The sequence below is a fragment of the Tetrao urogallus genome (genome assembly GCF_951394365.1).
Source record: "Tetrao urogallus genome assembly, chromosome: Z".
In the NCBI taxonomy this organism is placed as follows: Eukaryota; Metazoa; Chordata; class Aves; order Galliformes; family Phasianidae; genus Tetrao; species Tetrao urogallus.
In genome coordinates, this window is record NC_136816.1 from 61,997,059 (window position 1) to 62,023,243 (window position 26,185).

A 26,185-nucleotide genomic window follows, 5' to 3' on the forward strand; every position below is an offset into this window, starting at 1 on the left:
CCTGGTCTAGAGGGAGGTGTCCCTGCCTATAGCAGGGAATTGGAACGAGATGGTTTTAAAAGTCCCTTCTAGCCCAAACCATTCTATGATTCAATGATTTAAAGCTAAGTGAAGAACTGAGATATCAGTACTGTTTTGACTTCATGGAACGATGATTTTTCTTTTCTGGTGTGGCCATTTATTGTTGTTCTAGCAAGGTGCAAAATATGGTGGCCCACAATGGATGCAGACCACAAAGTAGCTTTTTATTTCCATCTCCCAAACAGATGATGCCCTGGTGCTCATTTGAAAGCAGACTAGTTTTCCATACATTCCCAGATTATATTAAATTGTTTCAAATGAACTTGAACTGATAAATTTCAGTGTGTGAAAATGCACTTTCTTTTCACTGATATTCTTTTGAATTATGTGTTGACTTTTTTGCCACTTGTGATTAAGCCAGAGAAAGCAAGAGCTAAATGTTTTTTTAATAACGTCATGTTTAAACTTTTTTTTAAGATTATAGAAAAAATACACAGATTTCACTTTTTTTTGTAAATCTTTGGAATAAATTGGAGGTGTATCTTTTCATTTCTTCTTCTCATTGAATAAAGCACTGACAAGCAGTGAGGAGAGCTGATCATAACAGGGGAAGTGTGTAGACAGTATTTTGTGTAAGCATGCAGTTGGTGCTGTGCTGGCTTCTGATCTAATTATACATATGGATTTTGGAAAGAATGTTTGTTCCAAATTGCAAGTTCAAATGTGAAGTTCTACATTTAAGACTAGAAGAGCTGATTTTTTCAAACACTGAGGGTCAAGAGCTGCAAATGAATTGACTAACACATATATTAGGTTTTTTTAAATAAACAATTTCTCAGTAGAAATATTTCTGGGTACTGTTTCTTTCCTCTATAACCTTCGAGTTCGAACTTGTATTTTTTATGGTAATTTTTTTTACCTGTTTGAATCCCAGGCCAATGGAAAGCATACTGATATCTTAAGGTTCACCTTGTATTTTTTAAGTGAATTAGATAAGCTCTTATGCACCTTCTTTTCTATTAATTTGCTCTGTTGCTTTGATACGTTTTGTTGTTTGTGTGTTTTTTTGTTCTTGTTTTCTATGTATTTATGTCTGAGGTGTCTTACAGCTTTTGTAGCATCTTGGGATAATGCCCGGTAAGAAGCAGGCTTCCTAGCTTGCACAGCAGCACATTCTTGATGCTGTGATACTTGGTCAAATTTTGTGAGGCATTTTGGAGAGCATTTTGTGCTTTGTGTCTATGCCACCAGCCACCAGAAAAGGCCCAGAAATGGACCACCTCTTGATTTCCTGAGCTGAATGCATAGACATTCCATTTCTCCTGGCATTCGTGTATTCAGAAAAGCAGTTTTTACATGTGTTTTACCCTTCTATTATACAGATATGTGGTGGTAGATGTAAGGTGCTGAATTTATTCAAAATTATATCTAATCTGGGATCTAAACAAGCACTAGATTTAAGGGAGTCAATTCTGCTACCATACAAGTAGAAATGTGCTGTTAGTGGTTGAATATATGTTAACCAATTGTATCCAAGCTAGTTTTCTGGGAAGTTCATGGGAAAGGGTGACCAGAGGAGTTAGCCACTCCAACATCCGCTTCAAAGCAACAACTGAAATTTTAGTCACAAGAAAGATGGCTAAATGAATGTGTAGGTTTCTGAGAGTGCTGAAATTTTCGGATATCGATACAGGAAAGATATCTGTAATTAATGTATTTCTATTTTGAGGTCACTGAAGAGGGAAGGGGTACTAAAAACAAGGGGAAAAATAGTTCAAGGTATGTAAGAGTTGGGAAATAAAGCCAGTCAGTATTACCTTGATCTGCTTCAGTAGTTATTCCCTGTGATTAATAAATACAGAGAGAACAGAAACTTAGTATGACCAGGAGATTAGAGGTTGTACTTGCTATGACTTATTCTCAGATGTGCTAAAGACGATTCTGCACTGTTGCTAGCAGGAATGAAATAATTTTCTTGTTGGATATGAGAAACAAAACTACTTTATGTATTCTTATAATATGAAACATTGAATTTACATGTTTATGTCAGTTTCAGCTTCAGATAATAATTTTGATTCTGTAAAGCACTTCATTATTGTTATTCTTTGCTCCCATCACATGTCTAGTGATCTCCTTCCTGGGCAGCATTCAGGAAGGGTAGTGTTTAAGTGCAAGAGAAGTTTTATTTTTCTTAAAAGTTGTTGCTTAAAATCTCGATGTTCAAATTTCTCTAGTTTCTGATGAAACTGTGGAAATTCTCTGAATGCAGCTGTTTGCTTTCTTCCTGCCTCTTCCTTGGAAAATACTCAGACTTCATTCCTCTTCAACAATGCAGAAAAATTGTATTGGTCTTGAATATTTTGGGTTTTGGTGATTGGTTGTTTTTGGATAGCTGCTGTGATATTGAAGATGAAATGTATCTCTGTGATCCACCTTTGGGAAAAAGAAAGTAGTAGAATGTACTGGAATTCTCAGAAATCTTGTAAGTTATAGCTGTTCATAAGGAGTTTCTGAAATAAGAAGGACAACTAATTAATTATGTGTGTGGAAATAATGTGCCATTTCAAGATGAAGTGTTTTTTGTCTTCTTCGTTGAAATTGCAGTTGTTATTTTTGCTTTCATTTTTATATTCTTTCCAGAGAGAACCACCAATATAACATGACCTGTTAGAAAATAGCTACTACTGCATGATTTTACCTCGACTGCCTTCCTGTATATCTCAAGCTTAGCATGCTCTTCTCTGATTCTTATTTAAGATGTTTTCATTGGACTTCGGAGTGGTTTAGGAGGACTCACATAAACTGTGAAATACAAAGAATTCCTTCTTAGGTGCTGCAGATGAATTTTCTGTTTTTGTTTTAAATTTTTCACTTCCTCCTTCTGTACTGTAATTACTCTTAATTCGTTTTTAATAGTCAAGCTCAATTTATCTCCTGACATTTAAGTTACATTTCTTCAGATGTGTAGGAGGTTTGAGATCTTTCAGTCTCATTTGTCATTTCTTTGATATGAGTAAGAAAATACAATCTTTTGTAGAGATTAAAGCTGAGATTTTGGGGGTTTCAATTCTTCTCTATGATATATGAACAACTTTAATTAAAAAGAAAGTCACTTACTTATTTTTAACTTGTAATCAACTCAGTGATTTTCAATCTAATGTATTTTGAAAATAAGAAGTGAAATACAGGAATAATTTGTTTAGAGTTTATACTGCTGACAGTGTACTGTTCAGGATGGAAGATTTGGAGTATGCTCAATAATGTTATTCAGCGGTCATAGACATTACAGATTAAGCAGGTTCTTTGGTCATTAGGTAGCCCTTAACAAATGAACAGTTTGTTCACTGATGGGATTTTTTACAAGTTCTTTATTTCCCATTATTTTAGTAATTTGAAAACTGCGTAATGCAATCTAAAAAATGACTTTCCAAAGTTGTCTTTTCCAGTTTGATGGAGTAACATCAGCAGTAAATAAAAATTGGCAGACAGTGTTTTTTTTTTCTTTATCTACTTCACAAACATCTTCAGGAAAAATTTATAAGGTTCAGTTTATACATAGAGTCATTTTTACAGTACACGTTTATTGGTGGATCTAATACCAGACATTTATTGTGAAAACTACTACTCTTTCACAACTGTACGTACTGGATAAAACTATCCATTCATAAGAAAAAAAAAAAAGGCCTTCCTTCAAGAAATTTCTGTATTTACTAATTTCAGTCATGATCTTGAAACTTAAGAATATTGTGTGTATTGGTTGTGCTAAAATTTGACTAACACCTAAATGTTTGGGAAAGTATAACTCTGTGTGGTGGAGCTTCTCCAGAGATTTTCTTCAGATTATTTCATTCATGCATACATGCACATAGCTTTACAGATAGATGCATTTTATAGATAATGAAGTATTTTTCTTTTAGTTATTACCCCAAAACTGCTACGTGTGAGTACAGAGAGCAGGTAGTGTATATAGCTCAGCCTGTGTTTTCTTTGCTGTCAAACTACAATGTAGAGGAAAACACTAAACGCATGAAATGAGAAGTGGCCATTTCAGGAAACAGAGGTTAGCAGGTGCAGGAAATGTGAAAGAACTGACTTAGTAAGACAGAGGCAACTAAAAATGGAATTAATTCTAAAGACTTAGGGAAAAGAAAGGTGAAAGGAATATAATGTAGCTGGGGATAAATTATAAGAATATATAGCTATGAGGTGACAATCCTTAGAAGGCTCATGTCAGTTTTGCTTCTGTAATGGTCAGAATTGAAATACTGGCCACATGTCTCACTGCATTTTATCTGCAGTGTTCAGAGACAGTAACAGTCTACTAGAAAGCAGAAAGGCATTAAGGTACATAGATTCTTTGTTGATGTAGAACAGACAAATGACCTGCTATTCCTGTATTGCAAGAAAAGGAAGCACCCAGTGAAATTACAAGACACGATGAAAAATATTTTTGCGCAAGAAATGCAGTGGTACAAAATGTTCTGGGTGCCAAGGAAACTTTGACAAGTTCAGAGTTCATCAGAAGCTATGACGTAAGGTGGTCTATGCCAAGCCTTTGACCACAGAGATTCCTAAACTGCATGTTGACAAGAAACCAGGTAGAATAATCAAAAGTAGTTCTTTAAGCTTCCGTTCTTTACCAAGAAAGAGGGTTACTGGACTGAAAGGTCTTTCAGAGTGAATTATATCAGTGCCATTAGCCTCAGTGTGAAACTGAACTGAACTTTAGATTTCTGCTGTTCCCCTGCACCTCCTCCGTACGCTTATTAAAAAGTTTATTCTAAGTCTGGCAACTTCATTCATTCTAAGACCTGCTTTTATCGGATGACTTAGCATTTGCTTGCTTTTCAGTATTTGAAAGTGTGCTTCAGGAATTTTTATTGACTGATGGCTGTTTCATTACAATGAAAGCTGGCAGGAATTGAAATTTCATGGTGTGGCTGATCTTAGATCTAGGAAAGCACAGAACAGAATTCAGAACATCTCTTTTACCTCCTTGAATTCAGACAGAAATGACTGAATATTAACCTATTTTGCTCTTTCCTCCATCTCTCTGGCAGTCTTCAGAGTATATTCCATTGTTTTACAGTACTAAAGCTTTTTGTGAAAGTTCAGTCTAAATAATTAAAATAATTAAGACTTTTTTAATTGTTTGTCATTAGCCATGGGGAATGTTTGATCACAGTTTCTGACTACCTTCATTCAGACTTTTCTTCAGTAGACCAGACAGACATGACTTTTCCTCTTAGCTGTTTTTTGTTTTTTAAACTTCTAATGATTTTGTAAATGTTGCAATGAATTTTGCAGAGACATACTGACTCTTTGAGCAGTAAACTGAAGTATTAAAATTAGGTTCTACCTAGCATCTAAGGGGGCAAATTTATTTCTTCTATTGTTTGTTGGCATGTTTAATTCTAGTTCCATTCTACTGAGTATTTTTATTATTTCGGTTTGATGAACTGATGAGTACTGTGATAATGGAGATAATTTTATAGGGATTTAATAAAGGTACTTTAAAAATAAGCAATTTAGAAATGTGTAGGTTTGCTAATTTTGCCATCCCCCTCCTCATGCTCAGCCATTCTCCTTCTTTCCACCGGTTCTGTTTTTGACTATATTTTTTTTTCCTGTATAACAAAGAATTATGTATTCTTGTCTGGCTATACTTCAGTTTTATTAAAACATATTTATAACAGCTGAAAATTTTTCACATATCATAAAGCATGTAATTAGGCAGCAGAAACTGGTTAAAAAGTGAGTACTCAAAAGTCTTTCTAGGTTCAAGCATTTTTACATGAATAGTTGTATAATTACACCTTCTTTTCCAGTTTTTGATCAAGAATGCTGTTCATTATCTTAATTACTGGAAGCTTATAACCTTCAAGGTTCCCGTTCTTTCTCTAGAAGTCCTTAGAAACTCTGAGTTAAAACTTCAGAATATTAGCTGAATTTCCTTAAGTGAAAGTAAACCAAACTACTTTAAAAAGGGAAAAATGGATGTAAATTACAGAAGGAAGTGATATTTTTAAACAAGTGACCATTCATTCTATGAGTGCTGATACCAACATGAGTGACAGAACGCTCTTGTGAATCATAGCTGGGAACAGCTTTTATGTTGTACTTGCAGATAAACTACTATTCAGAAAGTTTGAATTTATTCATTCTACTTCCATGTGACTTCAATGACTTCCATTGGCAACAATCAGGCAAGATTTGCAAGGACATATACACAGGAAGGAAACTGATAATGTGAAACTCTTGAAACAATGAAAGAATATTTGAGTCATGAATCAGAGCCTACTGGAAGAGAGAACTCATATGGTCTTGAGATTACTCTTTAATTTTGCTGATACAGGAAAGCTGTACAAACTTTCTACCTTCTATCACTTTGGGATTAAGATTGAAAGTGAGCAAGTGATTAGGACAGTCAAAATAGAACCAAAATATTTTGATTTAACAATTTAAAAGGTACAGGAGGTAATCTGCCTTGATTAGTTATCTTTAAATGTTTTGCTACATTTTGTATCTCTTTGGTAGGATGTTGTATGATGATTTTAGGTGTGTATAGGAATTTGTCTGTATGTGGCAAAATAAAGGTAAGGTAAATTTAGTATGTGGGAGAAATAGTAGAAGGATAAATAAAATGGAGAGTAAAACTTAACAACAAAAATGTTTTTTAAAAATTCATGCACAACCTTCTGATTATTAGTACAGATGTTCTCCTTTGTATCTGTGAGTGATTGAGGATTGGACTGTAGATGTGATACAAAAAAGACTTACAAGGGAGTAATATTAAATTACAATATTACAATATTACAATTGCAATATTAAAGAGAGCTGAATATACTCAGCTATAGAGCTATTTATTTTTAGATTATTGTTCTTATCTAGAAAGATGTTTGGGTTTTGTCTTGCTGTGACTCACTGGGTCACAGTAGTGCTTATTAGAAAGTGAAGATGCTGGTTCCCATGGCCATCGGATTTTCCATTTCACTTTTGTAGGCCTAGCTTCATCTCCAGTGGCAGTGTAGGCAACACTACAAGAGTTAGGCTGCCAGCAATTTTCAGTGTTTCATTTAGATCATCAAATCATGTTTCTGCTCTCCCTTTCAGAGTTTTTACTTTTTCACATAGACATCCTGATCAATTTCACTTGGAGAACAGAATGATCTTTCAGGCATTACACATAAACTTATAATCCCTTTTCAGGGTTGTATTATATTGCTATGTAAGTATTTTGACATGCTTAATTTTAATTACACAATTAAATGTACGATTGATGCCTCCTAGATATTTCTAAGATCCCCTCTAAGTCTTCTCCAGGCTGAACAGACCCAGGTCCGTCAGCCTTTCCTCAGAAGGGAGATGCTCCAGGCACTCATCGTCTTTATGGCCATCCAGCATTTTCCTGTCTTTTTTGAACTGGGAAGACCAGAACAGGACAGAGTGCTTCAGATGTGGCCTCAAAAGGGCAGACTACAGGGGAAGGGTCACTTCCTTTGACATGCTGGCTGCACTCTTTTTATTGTACTCTATTTTTTTAATTTTTTCTTCTCCCTTTGCTGCTTTTATGGTGGATTTCTTTGTTTGTTGTCATAGAACAAAACACAGTAGGGAGGTAATTATCCTTCAGAAATGCTATATAGATTCTAATGTTGATCACATTGTGTAGTAACAATTGGATGTCAAATCGAATTTTAAATTCTTTAATGTTCCTTCATTGGTGATGGCTGCTAAATGATGTATCCCTACTGATATGTCATGCTCAGGGTCTTGTTTGGGGATTTTTAGACTTCTTTCAGAGATTCCTGAAAGTTTAATTAGTTTCTGATGATGAAGCAGTCTGGAAGCTGTTTAATTTCCTTATGAGTAGATTGTTTCAGACATTCTTCAATTTATGACTTTAGCATTATAGTAATAACACATTTTCTCTGTGATTGGATGCAGGCAGAGTATGTGTGTGAGTTTTATCAGTTTTATTTTGTTTGGAGATGTTGTTTATTTTGTTGAGATGTGTTCTATGTTCTTGAGGTTTTGAGCCTCAGATGAGGCTGAGGTGCTGCTGCAGGCATGGGGCAATATCAGATCCCCCACCTAGAGCATTCTGAATTCAAACATAGTCAGAAGGAAAATGTTTATGGTGCTCCAGTTAGGTCACATTTTAAATGTACTGTGTGTAGGTGCCATTTCTGTTGAATTTGCTTCACTAACTGTAGAAGCTTCTATATCTTTGCAACTAGTTGCTACAGTTCAGAAGTTTTAATTTTGTTTTGAGTGTCTTGCAAAGAACAAGTTGTTATGGCTGCAAGTGGTATCAGAGGAGGTTTATGTTGGACATAAGGAAGAACTTTTTCTCTCAGAGAATGGTCAGGCACTGGAATGGCTGCCCAGGGAGGTGGTGGAGTCGCTGTCCCTGGCAGTGTTCAAGAGGCGTCTGGATGACGTGCTGCATGACATGGTTGAGTGCTTGTGGTGGCAATGGTGATGAGGAGACGGTTGGACTGGATGATCTTATTGGTCATTTCCAACCTTGTGATTCTATGATTCTATGAAACTTTAAGGTAGCTTTTCAGTTTGTAACCTTTAAATTCATACTTCTGCTTTGTACTACAACTTCTTTTCTAGCTTATCATTTCCTTCTATTTGGGTGTAAACTGTAAGTGTGATATACTTGGTATATTTCTGTATGGTGATTGTACAAATTGAGCTGTTAAAATATCAACTGCTTTCAGTATAAATGTAAAATATCCTTCTAAGGAAATGTGCTGTTTGCTATGTATGAAAGAAGAGGAAAGATTAACCATGAAAAGTAGCCTATTTTAAAGGGATTATCTGTTTTGTCCAGTTTGTTGGTTTTCATTGGTGTCCACTGTAGTTAAGTCCACTTAACTGCTCATACTTGTTAACTATCACTCTTTTCATATTGTTTGTAAATATTTGTTTTCTTTTTTGCTTTTGTAGGTGGAAGAAATTGTTGATATTGGAGCATTTGCACCAGAAGATATTCATGTTCCCAAAATCTATGTTGATCGCCTGATACAGGGAGAGAAGTTTGAAAAGAGAATTGAAGTAAGTAGCCCATCTTATTGGTCACATTTCAGTGTCAGTTGTATTTTAGAATTTTTACAGGATTCTTACGCTAGCCATTAAGTGTTAGCAATGAAAACTTGCCAGGTTTTGCTAAGTACTGGGGCTTATGTATTTACTTAAGTACTTGGTGGAGTATTGAGAATTGAACTTTGTGTTTTATGCCTCAGACTCTCTTATTCAATCCCTAAATGAGCTAGAATAACTTTCTGCGTCCTCAATCACTTTATTGCAGTTGCAAATCTGATGATGAAAAATCCTTCTTCATTCTTCTTTCTTCTCCCAGATCACCTCCTGTAGACACAAGGGAAATACCTGTACTAAGAGCTGATTTTAACAGTAATGTTTCTTTTTTTTTCTACTGGGAAGCTTTTTACATGGACAGGTAGAACTAGTTGCAGCTTCTTCTGTGCCTTGTAATGGATTACATTACATTGTGGAGATTCTGGAACCTTTCTTTCCTTTTCATTAAATGGGACATTTTTTACACAGTGACATTTGTGGTCTGAATAAAATATGCCAATACTTAATAAAAGTTGAGGTAATAATATTAAAACACTGAAAACTTGAAAGGAAATCATCATGTACGGTTGTTGGTTTTTTTTTTTTTTGTTTCCATGGCTCTATCTCACTCAAGCTTTGTCCATCTTTTTTATTTTGTTGATGTGACAAAGCTCTTAAAGTGTAATTCAAAATTGCGTATTTTTCTGATGTGTCCATAGTCTTGATGTGGATTATTCAAAAATGTTATACGAGCTCGTGGAGGAGGAGACACATAATACAAAGAAGAAACACCTTGACAGAAAGAAAAAGCTGAACAAAGGGAATATAATTATTTTATTTTAAAATTATTTTATTCTTAAATTTATACTAAGTAGTCCTACAAAGACTTTGATCTAAGTAAGCTGATTTAGGTTAATGTATAAAGGGACATTATTATTGTATCTGTTATTGTAACTGTTATTGTAAGTTCTCATTCTGCAAAAGCAGGTGATTGAGGATCTGACTAGCAAGAGATACTAAGCCTTTTTAAAAAATTCTTCTTTGGATATATTTTGTTAGAATGCCCTGCTTCTTCCTTTTGAAATATCACAGTTTAAAAGCTTTTGACTTTCATGGAAGAAATCCGTTTTGTGTTTAATAAGCTTCTGTTTTTATTGGACTTTGGCAGTGGGTAAAGTGTTGATTCTTTGTATAAGGAGGACAGTTACAAAAAGTACATGAGCTGCTTGATTATCTAGTCTGAACAAGGGGACTGGGTACGTGCATAGGCACCTGCCCCCTCCCCTACATTCTTACCAAAAAAATGAAGTAAGAAGGAGAAATGCTGCTGTAAACTATACAACAAAGTTGTAACAGGGATTAATTTTTTTTAATGCTTTTATTCATACTTTTCTATCATAGAATGAGGTCTGTTCCAAAAGCATTGTCTCCTATTTTGTTATATTTGCTCATGGAGACAGATGTTGGAGGTATGGCAGTAGAGGCTGAACCTTTCCACCGGTGTCCCTTTCCGTTTTGTTTCTGTGTGACAGACGGCAGCAGAGGGGAGCCTGACAGAATGGTGTCTGAAATGAAAGTGTGTGTGAAGAAAAGGTGTGTCACTGAGTTCTTCCATGCAGATAAAAAGTCACCCACTGACATTCATTAATGCTTGATGAATGTTTCTGGAGACCAAACAGTGGATGTAGGCACAGTGAGGTGGTGGGTCACCTCCACGAATGCAGTTTGTATGAGACACAGTATGCAGACTCTTGTTAATGGCTGATGAAAATGTGTAGTTCATGGTGGTGACTATGTTGAAAAACAGTGTTTTGTAGCTGAGAATTTGCTCTATCATGTAGTGTTATTGAACTCTTGGTGGTTGTTACAGTTTCCATGGAAATAAATAGAAAGCATTACTTTTGGAGCAACCGACATCGGTTGGGAATGTCTACCCATATGAAAGCATTAATGAGGATGAATATTAATGGGGAGAAAAGGAATGAAGAGAACCTAGTCTGTCATAATTCATACTGACTTTAAATAGCAGTTCATGCCTAATTGGGCTCACACATGGTCCCTCATCATATTTTTGTCATCCTTTCTATCCAGCTTTCTGTTTGCTACACAGAAATCTTCCGTGATTAATTTTTTCAAAATGCACAAGTGAAGCAATTCTAGGAAAAATACGTTGGACATAAAAAGAAAGTTAATAGGAAGTGTAGGAGAGCTGATAATGACTGATCCTGACTGCTGAAAAGGAGACAGACTTCTAACATAGAGGAAAAAGTGCAAAATTTCTTTTGTGTTCCTTAAAAGGAATAGAGGATAATTTCGCCAGATCTGTTTTTTATGTCTTAGAGATATGTGAAGAGAAAATGTGAGTGAGTACAACAGAGGATGTTGTTTAGAGCAGCATTATACACTTGGGAGAAATCCATGGAGAAAACCATTTATGTGAAAGAAATATTCACAGAAAAGGTCTTAGAAACTTCTTGAATACTGTGGTATTTTTATGTGTGTGATTTAGAGAGCATCAGTTAAAGGCCAGTAAGTCTCTGGAAGACATACCAAACAGATTTATGTGAGATTATGTAGACTTACTGTGAAAATGCAGTTGCCCAGCTCCTTTTTTTTTTTTTTTTTTTTTTTTTTTGTATAACTGGCATTTGTTGATCTCGTGCATGTCTAGAATGTCATCACTGAATTGAATGATTACAGGGAGGGAGCAGTATTTGAATTTTAGGCTGACATTTCAAAAATCTATTTGGATATCTCTGGAGTAATGATACTCAAACTTGCTAGTATTTGCACTAATGCTTGTTGCTTTCTTTCCCTCTTTTTCTTCTTAACAAGTTATGTCTATCAGATACTTTCTCAGACTTGACAATATAAACAAATAAGTCAGTGATAGCCATAGAACAATCTTGATTATTCCACTGGCTTATGTGAGATTGAACTGCTAGAATAAAAGGTCATTCTTTCTAAGGGATGGATAAATAAAATTATTCTTAGATGAAGTATCTCATCAATCACAAATCAGGATTCTGCATTATAAGATGCAAGAATCTGGATGCTAATTTCTGATTATGATTGCCTCCTGTTTTGCAGCGCTTATCAATCCGAAAGCCTGAAGACTCAAAAGCCAAACAAAAGGCAGGAGATAATGTGAGGGAGAGGATCATCAGACGGGCTGCTTTAGAGTTTGAGGACGGCATGTATGGTATCCTCCAGACATACTATAGGTTAAAGTGATGTCTTGCTAGACTAATATCTGCAGCTACTTATGTTTAATGGAAGTTAATTATCACACTCATTGTTCGTCTTTCACAGAGCCTGGAACTCCCTTTTCTCAATAACACCTGATTGAAACAGATGGGATATTAAAGCATGCACGTCTGTAGTTCCTCTTCAGTCATATAGAAGAAGTCATATTCATTAGTGTTGAATGTTTGACAAGAATTTCTTTGAAAAGTTAAGTGCAATACAGATGTAGCTTACTTGAACTGTTTTGATTTTTTTTTTTTAGCTAAATAAATATTTGACAGAATGCAACTAGCCAGTCCAAATAGGAAAGTAATTCAAGCACAAGTGTGAGACATCCAGCTAAAAATAGGAGTGTTTGTGGACAACAGTTCTTATGACAGTACAGTGATAACTTCTTGTTTGCGCTGTGTGTTCCTATTTGTGCCTTGACCAATTTTCTTCAGCTAATCTGGGTATTGGAATCCCCTTGTTGGCCAGTAACTTCATCAGTCCAGACATAACTGTTCACCTACAGAGTGAAAATGGAGTCCTAGGTTTGGTAAGAATATATCACAGTCACTTAATAGCAATGTGCTTACGATGTTGTACTGCTAGGTTTTATTCCTCCCTGTTGCCCCTAAGCTGCCCATAAGCTACCATAAATAATTATGGTAGAAAACATATTCAAGCTTATTCAGTAGTGCATGATCATAAAATTCTGTATGTGCAAGAAAGTCTTTGTGTAAATGCTCATTTCAGCATTATAGTGCTAATTAAAGTATGTTCCTAAATACTTGTTTTATGGGAAGGAGTCAGAACCTGGAGACCAAGTCTTGTGTTTGGTTTACAAGACCACTCCTTTTAGGATAGCTTATGAAGCATAATTTTTGGGGAAAAAAATTAAATTGAATAATATTTTTGCTGTAATAATGCAAAAACAAGTACCTCCACTCTCCGGTTATGTAGTAATTCTAGCAGCCTCTGGGCAATATCTATCAGTCTTGATATATTAGTTGATGTAAATTTTGTCTTGTATCAAGAACTGTGTTGTGCAAAAGTGAAAAAAAAAATGTGTGAATGCATGTTTGTGCTGATTTGTTTTCAGTAATAAGCATGAGAAATAATAAAGCAGTAAGAAATTGTACATCAAACGAGTCATAATGTAAATAAGTTATTAAATAATATGTCTGCGTTATTGTCAGGGTCCTTATCCACTTGAAAGTGAAGTTGATCCAGACCTGATTAATGCAGGTAAAATCTTTTAAATGAATTTAATTTTTGGTAGGTGACTTTCCTTTGTTGATATAAAAACTATATCTTGATTTGGTATTTAAGCTCCTGATTTATTTATGTATAAATTAATGCATTTCACTTCTTGTAGTCTTTTAAGCGAAGATTGGCTTTGATCAATAGAGGGATTAAATATTCTAGCTTATGCTTTTGTTCATTGTCGTAGCAACTGAAGGGAGTTCTTTTCCAGTCCAGGTGATGAAGATTATCATTTTCCTTTCCACAAGTGGGCTTGTTTGGTGAAGCTGTTACATGAATGTACATTCTTCTTTTCCTGCTACTTTTCATGTCGCGTCTTCAAGAAAATGGTTCTCAGTGATTTATTTGTGGGACTGCTTGTGAAGGTTCTTTACATAGTAGCCTGGCTTCCTCCTGCCTAGTGAGTTGTGTAAATGATATCCAGATGTGTGCTTGGAGAGGCAGCTGCAGCCTGCTTGCCAGGTGCCGGTCATGTGATGAGGCTAGGTGGATGGCTGCTTTCCCCGTTCTGAAGAGAGGATACAGGTCCTAGGTGCTATAGTGAAAGCAGGGATGGGGAGGTCCACAAAGGAGCAGCTCTGTCTGGAAGAACTTTACCTTCCTGTCACACTGCCTGCTACGCCTCCCCTGCATTTCTCCAGCTGAACTTCTCTCTACTTCCTACTGCTCAGGGGCCTTACAGAGGCAGCCATTAATCTTGTTATGGCTTATTGCATCTGAATGAGGTCTGATTTCTGTTTTCTTAATGGAAAGTTGTGCTTGCATCTGTTCTGTTTCCACATAAAATTGGACCTCTATATTGCACTGTGATAAGCTGAAGAAACAGCCAAGGAAGTCTGTGTGGAAGAACTCAGCTAAATATGAGCCAGCAGTGTGCCCACGTGGCCAAGAAGCCCAGGGGCATCCTGATTTATATCAGAAACAGCATTGCCAGCTGGAGTAAGGAGGTGTCTGTCCCTCTGTACTCAGTGCTGGTGAGGCTATAGCTCAAGTGCTGCACTCAGATTTGGGCCCCTTACTACAAAAAAGACATCGAGGCCCTGGAATGAAGCTGGTGAGCAGTCTGGAGGACAAGTCTTATGAAGAGCAGCTAAGGGAGCTGGGGTTGTTTAATCTGGAGAAGAGGAAGCTGAAGGGAGACTTTATTGCTTTGCACAACTACCTGAAAGGTGGTTGTGGTGAGGTGGGGATTAGCCTCTTATCCCATATAACTAGCAGTAGGACTGGAGGGAGTGGCCTTGAGCTGCATCAGGGGAGATTTAGGTTGGACATCAGGAAATACTACTTCTCCAGAAGAGCTGTGAGGCATGGAATAGGCTGCCCAGGGAGGTGGTGGACTTACTGTCCCTGGAAGCGTTCAAGAGATGTTGTATCTGAGGGACATGGTTTAGTGAGGAAGTATTAGAAAGTGGATAGTTGTTGTAAATGATCTTGGAGGTCTTTTCCAGCCTTGGTGATTCTATGAAGTAAGCCTTACCTATTCTTCTATGTGACATCTTATAAGCTCTTATCGTTGCTAATGGTATAAAACGTGAGCCTGTGCCTGACAAGCTTAGACTTATTTCATTAGTAATTCCTTACCCTACCATTCCTGCGTATACATGTGTATGTATGTAGAAAGTACCTTTCTATCTCTATTAGCTAGTACAATTAAACTCTTTAATAGCCAAGTGAGATAAATCATTGACATCAAACAAGCTTTTAATTTAGTATCATAGTGCAGTCCAGCAATTGTCCGCTGACTTGAAACATTTGCTACCTGGCTTAACTAATTGATACCACTGTCATACTGCTATGTTATTTCCCCATTCAGTATTATGTTTTAAATAAGTTATTTAAGGCATTCTTCTGATCTGAAATTAGAAATTATTAAGGAATTGAGTCCAGTGTTTCAACAGTAGGTAGGTAACTGCTGAGATACTTTGTATAAAGGAAAATGTCAGACACATGGGAGCTGAGTTGATGATTTAACTGAGTTTGAGAGTTTAAGTGAAAGTGTCATTGGAAGGAAAAGAATGTTGAAAGCAAAAAGTATCACAGAAGGTAAAACTCTGCACCCTCATTAGAGCTTAATGATAAGTTCTGGTATTGATATATTTGTAATGAACGTACTAACAGAGTGACAAAGGAAAAAATAGCCAAGAACTTGATGAAGACTGAAAAAAATATTGTGTTTTTATATGGATGTAAAGATGATCTTGACTTATTGTTTGGTTGATAAATATTTTTGAGGTGAGAATGTTGTAGCTAATGTAAGATACTAGAATGTGACATGGAAGTCAGATTATTCTAGTACTGCTAATTCAATGTTAAGCATCTTAGCATCTTTCTCTGAAGGGGCAATAGACAGGACACAAGATTAGATGAATCTGCTCAGTCACCAAAACATCAGTGATATTATTGCTGAAAAATGCAGAGCCTTACTGACACTTTGTTGGATTAAGACTGCTCTGGATGCTTTTCAACCAAATTTATAAAAGCATTTGAAAAAAATAGAAGCTAAATGGCAAAGGAATAGGACTTCTGTTCACATTCGTAACCTAGCCTGTAATGATACAGTGTCAGCCCTCAAAGTGCACATTTTCAAAATAAACTTGAGTTTAGGCTCTTGCAAATTTTTATCTGCAAATAGAACTGCATTTTTCTGAAGTACCTATTTTGTTGTTTGTTCCCTTTCTTGAATGTCTCAATTCAAGATAGGTTATGTTCACTGTAATTTCAAGGTAGGCATTTGCCTTATGTAGAATTACTTACAGGTACAGACTTTATGAGAGCATTTTCAAGAACTGTTAATATGGCATTCTTGTTAAACTGTTGTTTGGCCCTCAGTCTGTGTCCCATTCTTCTCAGCACTGCTGTAGGTTGCCTCTTTCTTGTGTGGTTCTTTCTCCAGGTTACAGCTTACAGACTGCATCGTCGCTCCCATTCACTGGGAGCCTGATAGGTGGACAGTTCAGGCATTCTCAGAACTGGTCTGGGTGAATTCTTCGCTTGCTGAATTCTTTGTGATTTGACTGCAGGACCTTAATTCTATACTATTTTAGTCTATCAAATTTGTTTTCCTCAGAAAATCTTCATGGTATAATAGACATAAAGTCAATTTTGCAAATTACAACAGATAACTTAGTTGTCAGTTTTAATTTTCCTTTTTACTTTTCTCAGCCTCTTTGTTTCCTTGTTGTCTTCTTTTTCCCTGTTTTCTGGAAAATGTTTAATGATGTCTAATGTCTGTTCCCTGCTGTTGTTACTTCTCACTGTCATCTTGTGCTGAAGTCTAAAATTTTATTCTCTAAATTTTCTACGCTTGGTTGATAGTTCTACCCACGGCTGTGTTTCTCGTGACTTTCCACAGGCACTTTATATACATGGTTTATTTCTCAGTCTGATCCAAAGTGCTGGCAGTAGTAAGAGAGTTCTGGACAGAATCAAAGTAAAACATTTCTGTGTTAGCTCCCTTGCTTGACCTAAGTACTTCACATCACAAAGAGCTTTACTGTCTGTACTTTAAGAAAGCAAAATTAAAATCTGCCACTTATTTTTCTGTTTTCTAAATCATTATCACTGTAGATTCTGTTGAATTTGATCTGCTCAATCTTCCTTGCAATCTTGCTGTCTCCTGAAGATGTTCTTTCTGTCTTTCAGAAGAGAATTACCTTAGTGCAGAAAGCTGAAGTCAATAGAAATTTTTTAACCTCTGATGTCAGTGCTATCTTGCACGGTACTGCTCGAGGTCAAACAGGAGGAAGACACAAACTGCTTTCTAGCTTATTGTGGTTGATTTGGCTTATGTGTGATTTCATAATTGTAATTGGGTCCATATTAATACAGAATTCAAAAAAAAAAAAATTAATACATAAAAAAAAAACCTTTCTTCTTCATTAATAGTTTTGGTTTATTTTACCAGAGACAAAATACATAGAAACAGTAACTTATTTCTTTTACAGGTAAGGAGACAGTCACTGTTCTTCCTGGTTCTTCTTATTTCTCTAGTGATGAATCATTTGCAATGATAAGAGGGTATGTAACAAGACATTAGAAGAATAAACTCAGTGGTTGAAGTCATTAGTAATTCTTCAAAATGTGGTTAATGTTTAACAGCTTGCAGAATGGTCATGGACTTAATGAGTGATGATTTACAGAATATTAGGTCCAGCAATTGGAAATTGAAAAACATTGTAACCAGCAGACACCATAGTGATGCTTGTGTCTCCCACCACCTGGCCATGTATAAACATATTTATAACTAGGTTTTAACAATTACTGTTTGGTCATTTCCAAGTATCTAATCTGTACTTGCACACAGTGTATTATCTTTCTTCAACTTGGAACTGTGATCCTCATTCCACCTCCCTAATGGAAATTCACCATCTGCACCTGTTTTTTGTTTGTTTTTCGGGAAGGAGTTTGGATGCAAACAAACACTAAATTGTAATGGCTCTGAAAAGATAATGAGTGTATGTAAATATGTAAAGGAGTGCACTTAAAAGTATGAGTTCAGAGCTGATTGTCTGTGCATGCAATTAACCAAACCCAGACAAAAATAATAGCATTTTTGAGGCTCAGTAGGCAGACAGAAAAATCATCAGCAGTGCATTTAGAGGAAGAGAAAAACCTGTGAGTGACAAAATGGTTGTTACCTCTGTGGTACGCAGTTTTTAAATTGTTGTAATGAGAATGCAAATAAAAACTCATAAAGATTTGTGGGCTGTTACTTGAACATAATCTGCTGATTACACACTGTGTTTCTCTTGCCAGAGGCCATGTTGATTTGACAATGCTTGGAGCTATGCAGGTGTCTAAGTATGGTGACCTGGCCAACTGGATGATTCCTGTAAGTTGGCCTTTTTATTACTGATAGTATACTGTATTTAGAATAATATTTGTAGCTGATTATGAGGAAAAAAAGATAAAGGATTCAAAGCATAAGGGGTCTTGATGAGCTAATCAAGTTAACATAGAGAATGTCTAACAGTTTTTCTGGGCTCTCAGAATCCACCCATCTAAAATCACTATTATGTTAAGTGTTGTGGAAAAATTAAACATGATTTATGTAAACCTTTCATCTTCATCTTGGATTCAAATGTCAAGCTTTTGAGATGAGGACTGATTCTTTATCTTTAGGGAGCAACAGCACTCGTGTAGTTGTAACTGGAGCAAAGTCTTTGAAAAAATATGTGAAATACTGTTGAGCTCATCATCAAGTGGAAAGCAAACGAGCAAACAAGAAACATTGCCTGCATTATTTTTCTCACTGTTGATCACAGCATTGGTATTTTGAGTACACCTAGAGGAAAGTAACTTTGCTTTATTTTATTTACGTGAAAAGTCCTGCAGGGTTCAAGCTTAAAAAATATAAGCCAAACTCAGTATTATTAAAGAAGCAGATGACCTAGAGCCATGTGCGGGACACATTTTATAGTTTAAAATTAGACAATATTCAAATCGTTTACAAGTTAGATATTTTCAATGACTTTGAATATTGCTTGTATCGGAATTACATGGAAAACAGGCATTATTAGCCTGCCCTAAGGTATTTTGAAGTATTCTTGTAGGTAGAGTTCAATATGGTTTTAATCTATCTATGTATCTGTTTAAATTGTCAGATAATTTTTTTCTTTTGTTTAGCTGGTTTGTCACAGTCTGACATTCCCTTTATGCTTTTGCAAATTCTAAGTCACAATATTAACATGTCCCTATACTTTTACATTGAAGATTACCTAAGTCTTTAGACTTTCTTTTTTTCCAGTCCTTTGGCTCTGCAAAAGCTATCGTAAATGTTCCTTTATCTAGTATAGCCTTCTGTTTAGCAAAGTTGTTTCTGAAAGGCTTATAAGAAAGTGGAAGGGAAAAGATTAAATTCTCAGTAGTAGGATTGGTTGGGGTTTTTTGTTTGTTTGTTTTTTGTTTTGTGGGGCTTTTTTCTTTCCTAGATTGAAGCATTGTTCAAAATACTCAAGTGAACAAGTAATAAAGATCCTCACTCTACAATATTCCTAAACCAGGAAAAATGTAGATATGATAGTTCACAGTTGAAATGTTTAAAAAAAGCCCCCCTAGTTCATCAGTAGATAGGTTTTGATGACAAATAAAAAGTGCTTCTAAATTCAACAGGATATTAAATTTCATGCAGTTGCATCTGTGCTGAATCTAAAAGCTATTAACTAGTTTTCATTCTTGAAAAGCAGTGTCATGAACAGGGGCAATTCATTACTTGCTTTGATGATTGGTTTCATTTTACGTTTTTTTGTTCTAGTTTTTCAGAAAAGACCCAACTGTTCTATCTCTTTAATTATATTTTTATGTCCACCCCCATTAATTATTGGTAGGCCTTTCCTGCCATCTTCCAAAACTGTTTAGTAAGCAGTATTCTGGGCTGTTACTGATTGCACTGTTTTTATGCACTTGTAGGACTTATTTGTTTCAAAAAAAACTTCCAGCTCAAATCAATGTGTAGTTCAGGATTTTTTTTCATGCTAATTTTTGCTGTTTTTTTTCTGTTCTGCAACATTAGTCACTCCTGCTTTCAGTAAATGTGATAATCTACATCAATTTATAGTACAACAAAATAGGTTTGGTATTACTTAGATACTGAATTAAACATTAACTTTTTGAAAGGCCTATCAAAATAAAGCTTTTTTTTTTTTCCCCCTCACAAATATTTTACTATTGTACTTAGCTTAGTGTGCAGAGCTTGTTTGATTCCTGTCAGCATTGGTTGCTAAAGATAAATCAGAAATGGAAGCTATCAGAATTGTTTCAGTGTTATTTCTGACTTGGTACTAACACCTGTGTTGAAGCAAAGTGTTGAACAGTCTGAACTTCTAAAAGCTAAATTTAGACTCTTCTGTTAAACTTTGGAAACTGAGGAAAATGTACAATGTTCAGAGGTACAGCATTTACAAATAACACATGTAGTAGTAGTAGTAGTAAAATGCAATGCTTTCTGCAACTAAATAGTATTAATTATTCCAGTAACTCTGTGTGCTTTTTGCTTCTTTGCCATAGAGAGGTATTTTTTCTGGTTGTGATGTTGAAATTTCTTTACTGATAGCATTTTGGAACTTATTTTTCAAGATCTGAGCTATCAAAAGATGAAGCCAACACTCTGCAGTAGAAGAGATTGTTTTACAGACGTTTCTCTAAGTGTTTTAATCTTAGATTGTACTTTCAGTTTTTTTTCTCAAAAGATTGTAGACTTGCGTATTCCTTTCTTTTATGCTTGGTATTCTCTAGACCATGCTGACTTTCGTTTTGAATCCATGGTGAGAGCATTATTTTCTATATCTTCTGTTGCTTATGTATCTTCATTCTGTTCAGTTAGCCTTCCCCCACATTTGGGAATGACATATATGCTGTCAGAGTTGGGAAGTATAAAAAACAACCAAATACCAAACTTTGAGTAACTCTCATTTGTTCTTTTTACTACCTTTAAGGTGCACCTTTTTACCAGCATTCATGTATGTGGCTAGAGAAGACTAGGAATATTTTAATATTTCAAGCATGTTTAGTAAACTGTGCTGTTAGCTTGCATATGCTGAAGTTAATCTCTCAACAGTGGCATTCATTGCATTAAATATAACTTATGGATTCTTGTCTTCCTCTCTTTGTGACTTGTCAAGCTAATGAGAGGTGGTTTCTGAGGAGGGAAAGAAGGAAGTGGCAAATTTATGAGGAGCTCCTGGTAACAGAGTGCAGCTGGGAGGGGGTGGCCAAGAGAGATGCATAGGAATGCTGAGGATGTGGCTGTGGAGTAGGGCAGACTGGTGGGAATGAATAGGAGCCATGACTACTGGAAGCCGTGTTTCACTTCACAAGTGAAGGGTAGAGACCTATATATGACATGATGTTTCTCTTAAACTACTGCTAAAAACTGCTGCTAGCGAAAATTACTGCATCCTTGCAGAGCAGCAGTATGGACTTGCAGCAGCCCTGGCTCCTGTGACAGTTAGTCCCATTAAAGATTAAAAGTCTTGGAGTTCTCCCTGAGACTTTATGGGATGCTAATAGAAGAATTATTATGGGACTAATAGAAGGATTTTATGGAAAGCCATCAGGAAGGAGTATCACTCCAGCAGCCACTATGGCATGTATTAGAGGCTGGGCATAGGTCACTAGAACTTCTGAAATGTCCTACTATGACACCAGAGACTCTTATTACTGTTAGTTATTAATATTGAATATTAACATGCATTTCTGAGTGTCCTCATGCCATTTCACAGCATTAATAATATAGTTACTGATACTGCTGACACAGTTTACCAGCAGAAAACCATTGAACTCATAGTGGAGAAGCCCTGCAAGGAAACTGACGAATATGAAAAGAGTAAAATGAATATAATTTGTGACATCACATTTCATGAGGTGGAAACTTAATAGAGATAAAAGGGAGGAGTATAATTATGAAGCATGTCATAATGAGCCGGTAACATATCATAGAATGAAGGACAAAGAAAAGGCTGAAGTATTCAACATCTTTGCCTTAGACTTCATTGGCATGGTTTCTGTAGCTAGTGGTAGAATTCAGGGAAGTGAGGCTGTTACTTACTGTAGAAGATGACTAGTCAAATAACATAAACAACTACAAGTCCACAGCGCTGAATGGAATATATGTGGTGTTGCCAGGGAAGCTGTCTTTTTTCTGAACCATGAGGCTGATATCACAGGCTGAGTGAACAGGCATTTTGGGAGTACTCAGCACAGATTCACGAAGGGAAAATTAGAGATGACAGAACTGGGCAACTGGTAGAGCTCAGAGGGTTGTGATCAGTGCTACAGAGTCCTGTTGTGGAAGCCTGTAACTAGAAAGTGTTCCTGTGCAATCACTACATTCTTTTTTAACAATCCTCATCCAGTGACTTGGATAGAGTGCACCCTCAGCAAGTTTGTTGATTATACAAAACTGGAAGGAGCAGCTGACACACCAGAAGGTTCTGCTGCCATTCAACAAGCCCTGAACAGACTGGAGAATTGGGCAGTAAGGAACCTGTTGAGGTTTAGCAAGGGCAGATACAGAGTCCTACACCTAAGGTAGAATAATCCTAATCAATACAGGTTAGAGGCTGACCTGCTGGAGAGGAGCTCTACAGAGAAGGGCATGGTGTCCTGGTTGATGACACGTTGTCTGTGATCCGGCAGTGTGCCCTTATGGTCAGGAAGGCTAGTGGTGTCTTGAGGTGCATAAAAAATGTGGCCAACAGGTTGAAAGGTTTTTTATGCTGTCTCCCATGACATCCTGATAACAAAGCTGAGAAAGTGTGGGATAGATAAGTGGATGGTGAGGTGGGTTGAGAACTAGCTGACTGGCTGAGCTCAGAGGGTTGTGATTGGTGGCACAGAGTCTTGTTGGAGACCTGGGACTAGTGTTGTTTCACAGATGTAGGTGCTGGGTGCAGTCTTATTCAATATTTTCATCAGTGACCTTGATGAGGGGATAGTGTCCATTCTCAGCAAGTATGCCTGTGATACAAAGCTGGGAGGAGTAGCTGACATACCTGAAGGCTATGCTGCAAGACCTGGACAGACTGGAGAGCTGGGAAGCTAGAAACCAGATGAGGTTTTAAAAAAGCAAGTGTAGAGTCTTGCATCTGAGAAGGAATAACTGCAATTATCAGTACAGGTTGGGACATGACCTGCTAGCAGGGAGCTCTGTGGAGAAGGACCTGGGTGTCCTGGTGGACAACAGGTTAGCCAGGAGCCAGCAGTGTGCTCTGGTGTCCAAGAATGCCAGGGGCGTCCTGAGGTGCATTAAAAGGAGAGTGGTCAGCAGATCAAGGGAGAGGATTCTCCCCATATACTCTGCCCTAACCTGGAGTGCCCAGTTCTAGGCTCCCCAGTACAAAAAAGACAGGGTTCTCCTGGAAAGAGTCCAGAGGCGGGACATAAAGATGACAAAGGGCCTGGAGCATCTCCTCTGTGAGGAAAGGCTGAGCGACCTGAGTCTGTTCAGTCTTGAGAAAAGAAGACTCAGAGGTCATCTTTTAAATATCTTAAGTGTGGGAGTCAAAGGGACATTGCCAACCTCTTTTCAGTGGTCTGTGGGGACAGGACAAGGGGAACGCCATAAACTTGAGCACAGGATGTTCCACACGATATGCGAAGGAACTTCTTTACATGGGGGTAATGCAGCATTGGAGCAGGCTGCTGGGGAGGTTGTGAATTCTCCTTCTCTGGAGATATTTAAGACCTGCCTGAATGCTTTCCTATGCAACATCCTGTAGGTTATCTGCTTTGGTAGGAAGTTGAACTCTATGATCTCCAAGAGGTTCCTTCCAACTCCTACAGTTCTGTGATTTTATTATTCTGTTAGCAATGGCAGTTTTGGAGATGATGCTGGGACTGGTACTATTAGCACCTCTATTCCTTACAAGCAGTATAAACTAAATCAAATGTTGATTAAGAAAGTTAGTATTAACTTTCCATAGTATTATGCAGGATTATAAAATTAATGTTTTGATTGCTGAGATAATGCATTTAGGGGCTGCGTAAGAGTGTGATACAATTTGTACAGGGTGGCTGAGTTTGGCTGCATTAACATGGATTGTTTTTGGAAAAAAAATAAATCATCCTTTAATTTAGAAGCAGCAGCCTTAATTTTAATGCTCAGTCTTGCAGTAGCCGAAGTTAAAGGATTTAGGAGTTGATAATGAAGTAAGTCAAAAGGGAAGACAAATTTCACAAAGATTTTAAGCTTTATCAGAGGAGATTATCTATCTGAAAAGATGAGGAAGCAATTAAAATTTAGTAATAAATCTTCTAAATTGCTCTCTGTAGAGGTCAGTATAATGTCAGACAGTAAGAATGTAGTTTTATACATCATTGGTTGCCCTTTTGCATTTATTTTACAGGACTTCAAGGTTCATATTTTGCAAGTTTTTGACTTTGTGCTTAAGGGGAACTGAAGTTTCATTGGTAGAGAAAGGGAAAAGAGAAAAGGAAAGTAAACTGGCAGAAGTTATCTGAGTCTGTGATTTCAGGATTGAGAATTTCTTTTTAATTACTATTTGTAGGACCTAACCTAAAAGCAAAAGGCTTCACAAGAAGCATGTTTCTGACTTGAAATGTTTTATTGTTAATGCTGGGAGAAAGGACGTGCATCCTTCAATACCTGCATGTATTGCATGTTCTTCTCTAACAAGCCCAGTTTGAGACTATGTGCCTGTTTGCCTAAGTAGAAGAATTGCTAAACAAACTTTATCTTCCTTTTTAATGCGAACACACTGTCTTGTAACTGTTGCACAGAGTGCATCAAGCTGTCAGCATTCTGTTTCAAGTTGTACAGAATGTTGGTGTAAGAAATATTTTTAGTAGTGTTTCTTTCAATTTTTTTGTTTGTAAACTGAATAAATGCTACAAATTAGATAAATTGTATATAAGCATACAGATTAATTACTTTTAATTACTGTTACCATCTCCTTCTAATAGTCTGACTTCATTTAATGATTATTTATGACATGATGTGAGTAGAGCATATACAGTAGCAGTTTAACAAAGAGGAAGAATGAAACTTGCAGTTACCTAGCTACCTGTAATCTAAGTTTCAGTGGGATATTATTTTAATATGAAATTTGTTTTCATAGAATCACCAAAATTGGAAAAGATCAACCTACAAGATCATCTAGTCCAACCGTCCACTAATCATCAGTAGTTTTCACTAAACTAGGTCCCTCAACACAATATCTAAACATTCCTTGAACACCTCCAGGCTTGGTGACTCCACCACTTCCCTGGGCAGCCCATTCCTGTGCTTGACCACTCTTTTGGAAAAGCAATTTCCTAACATTTTAGATGTTGGTTTTTCAGGGACAACTGTTTTGGATCAAAGGCTGCAGTAATATATCAAGTAACTGTTCCTATCCCAGTAGATAGAAGTCCCGCAGAGTGATGGAAGCCCTTTGCCTAGAAGCCCTGCAAAGCCCTTGTAGCATGAAATTACTACTGTTGGAAGTGTTGGGAGCCTTAAAGGATAAAGTAAGAGTTTTGTGTTGGCTGTAGCTCTCCTAACTTTTTGAGGGCTTTTCTATGCAATTTGTATTCATTCTTCTTTGTCAGACTCCATGATGGAGGGACTGTAGGAACCCGCTCTTCATATTTTATTCATATTCTCTCTTAAATTTTTGTTGTGGAAATTGGCAGGTATGCAGTAGGCATCTGTGTAATGAGAGCAGCTGATGAAATTCTGTTTGACCTCAAAATACTAACAAATTCCAGAAGACTCCTGATCTGTGGGTTAGTGGTAACAATGGTGACTACTGTATGCAGCCAATATTCAATTATTGCACAATGTGCTGTGTGTTGGGGAATGTTATACAGAGGAAAATGGAAGACATTACTTCTGCATTGCATTGAAATAATATTCATCATTATGAAGTCCATCAATGTCAATGAACTATGTCACAATCTCTTTTGAGATGCTCTTGAGATACGGTTTCTCAGTGCATTCATTAGAATTTCTCTTAATCATCTGAAACTGTTGCTAGCATTTACTTCAGGTTAGTTTTATAGGAAGTAGATAAAATTTGACTAATGTTCTTTGCATTTGCATTATGCTGTCTTCATTTTCTGTTCATAGAAAGTAACTATA

At 36.6% G+C, this 26,185-nt stretch overlaps 1 protein-coding gene across 1 annotated transcript in view; it reads left to right on the forward strand.

Moving 5' to 3' along the window:
* Positions 1-26,185, forward strand: part of OXCT1 (3-oxoacid CoA-transferase 1) — a gene marked incomplete at both ends in the record, with an annotated part of 86,322 nt that overhangs the window by 40,337 nt on the left and 19,800 nt on the right. Inside the window, 6 exons of the mRNA XM_079548108.1 lie at positions 8,983-9,090; positions 12,202-12,313; positions 12,801-12,895; positions 13,539-13,587; positions 17,550-17,622; positions 18,361-18,436. Of these exons, the coding sequence (XP_079404234.1) occupies positions 8,983-9,090; positions 12,202-12,313; positions 12,801-12,895; positions 13,539-13,587; positions 17,550-17,622; positions 18,361-18,436 (513 nt within the window). The remainder of the gene's footprint in view (positions 1-8,982; positions 9,091-12,201; positions 12,314-12,800; positions 12,896-13,538; positions 13,588-17,549; positions 17,623-18,360; positions 18,437-26,185) is intronic.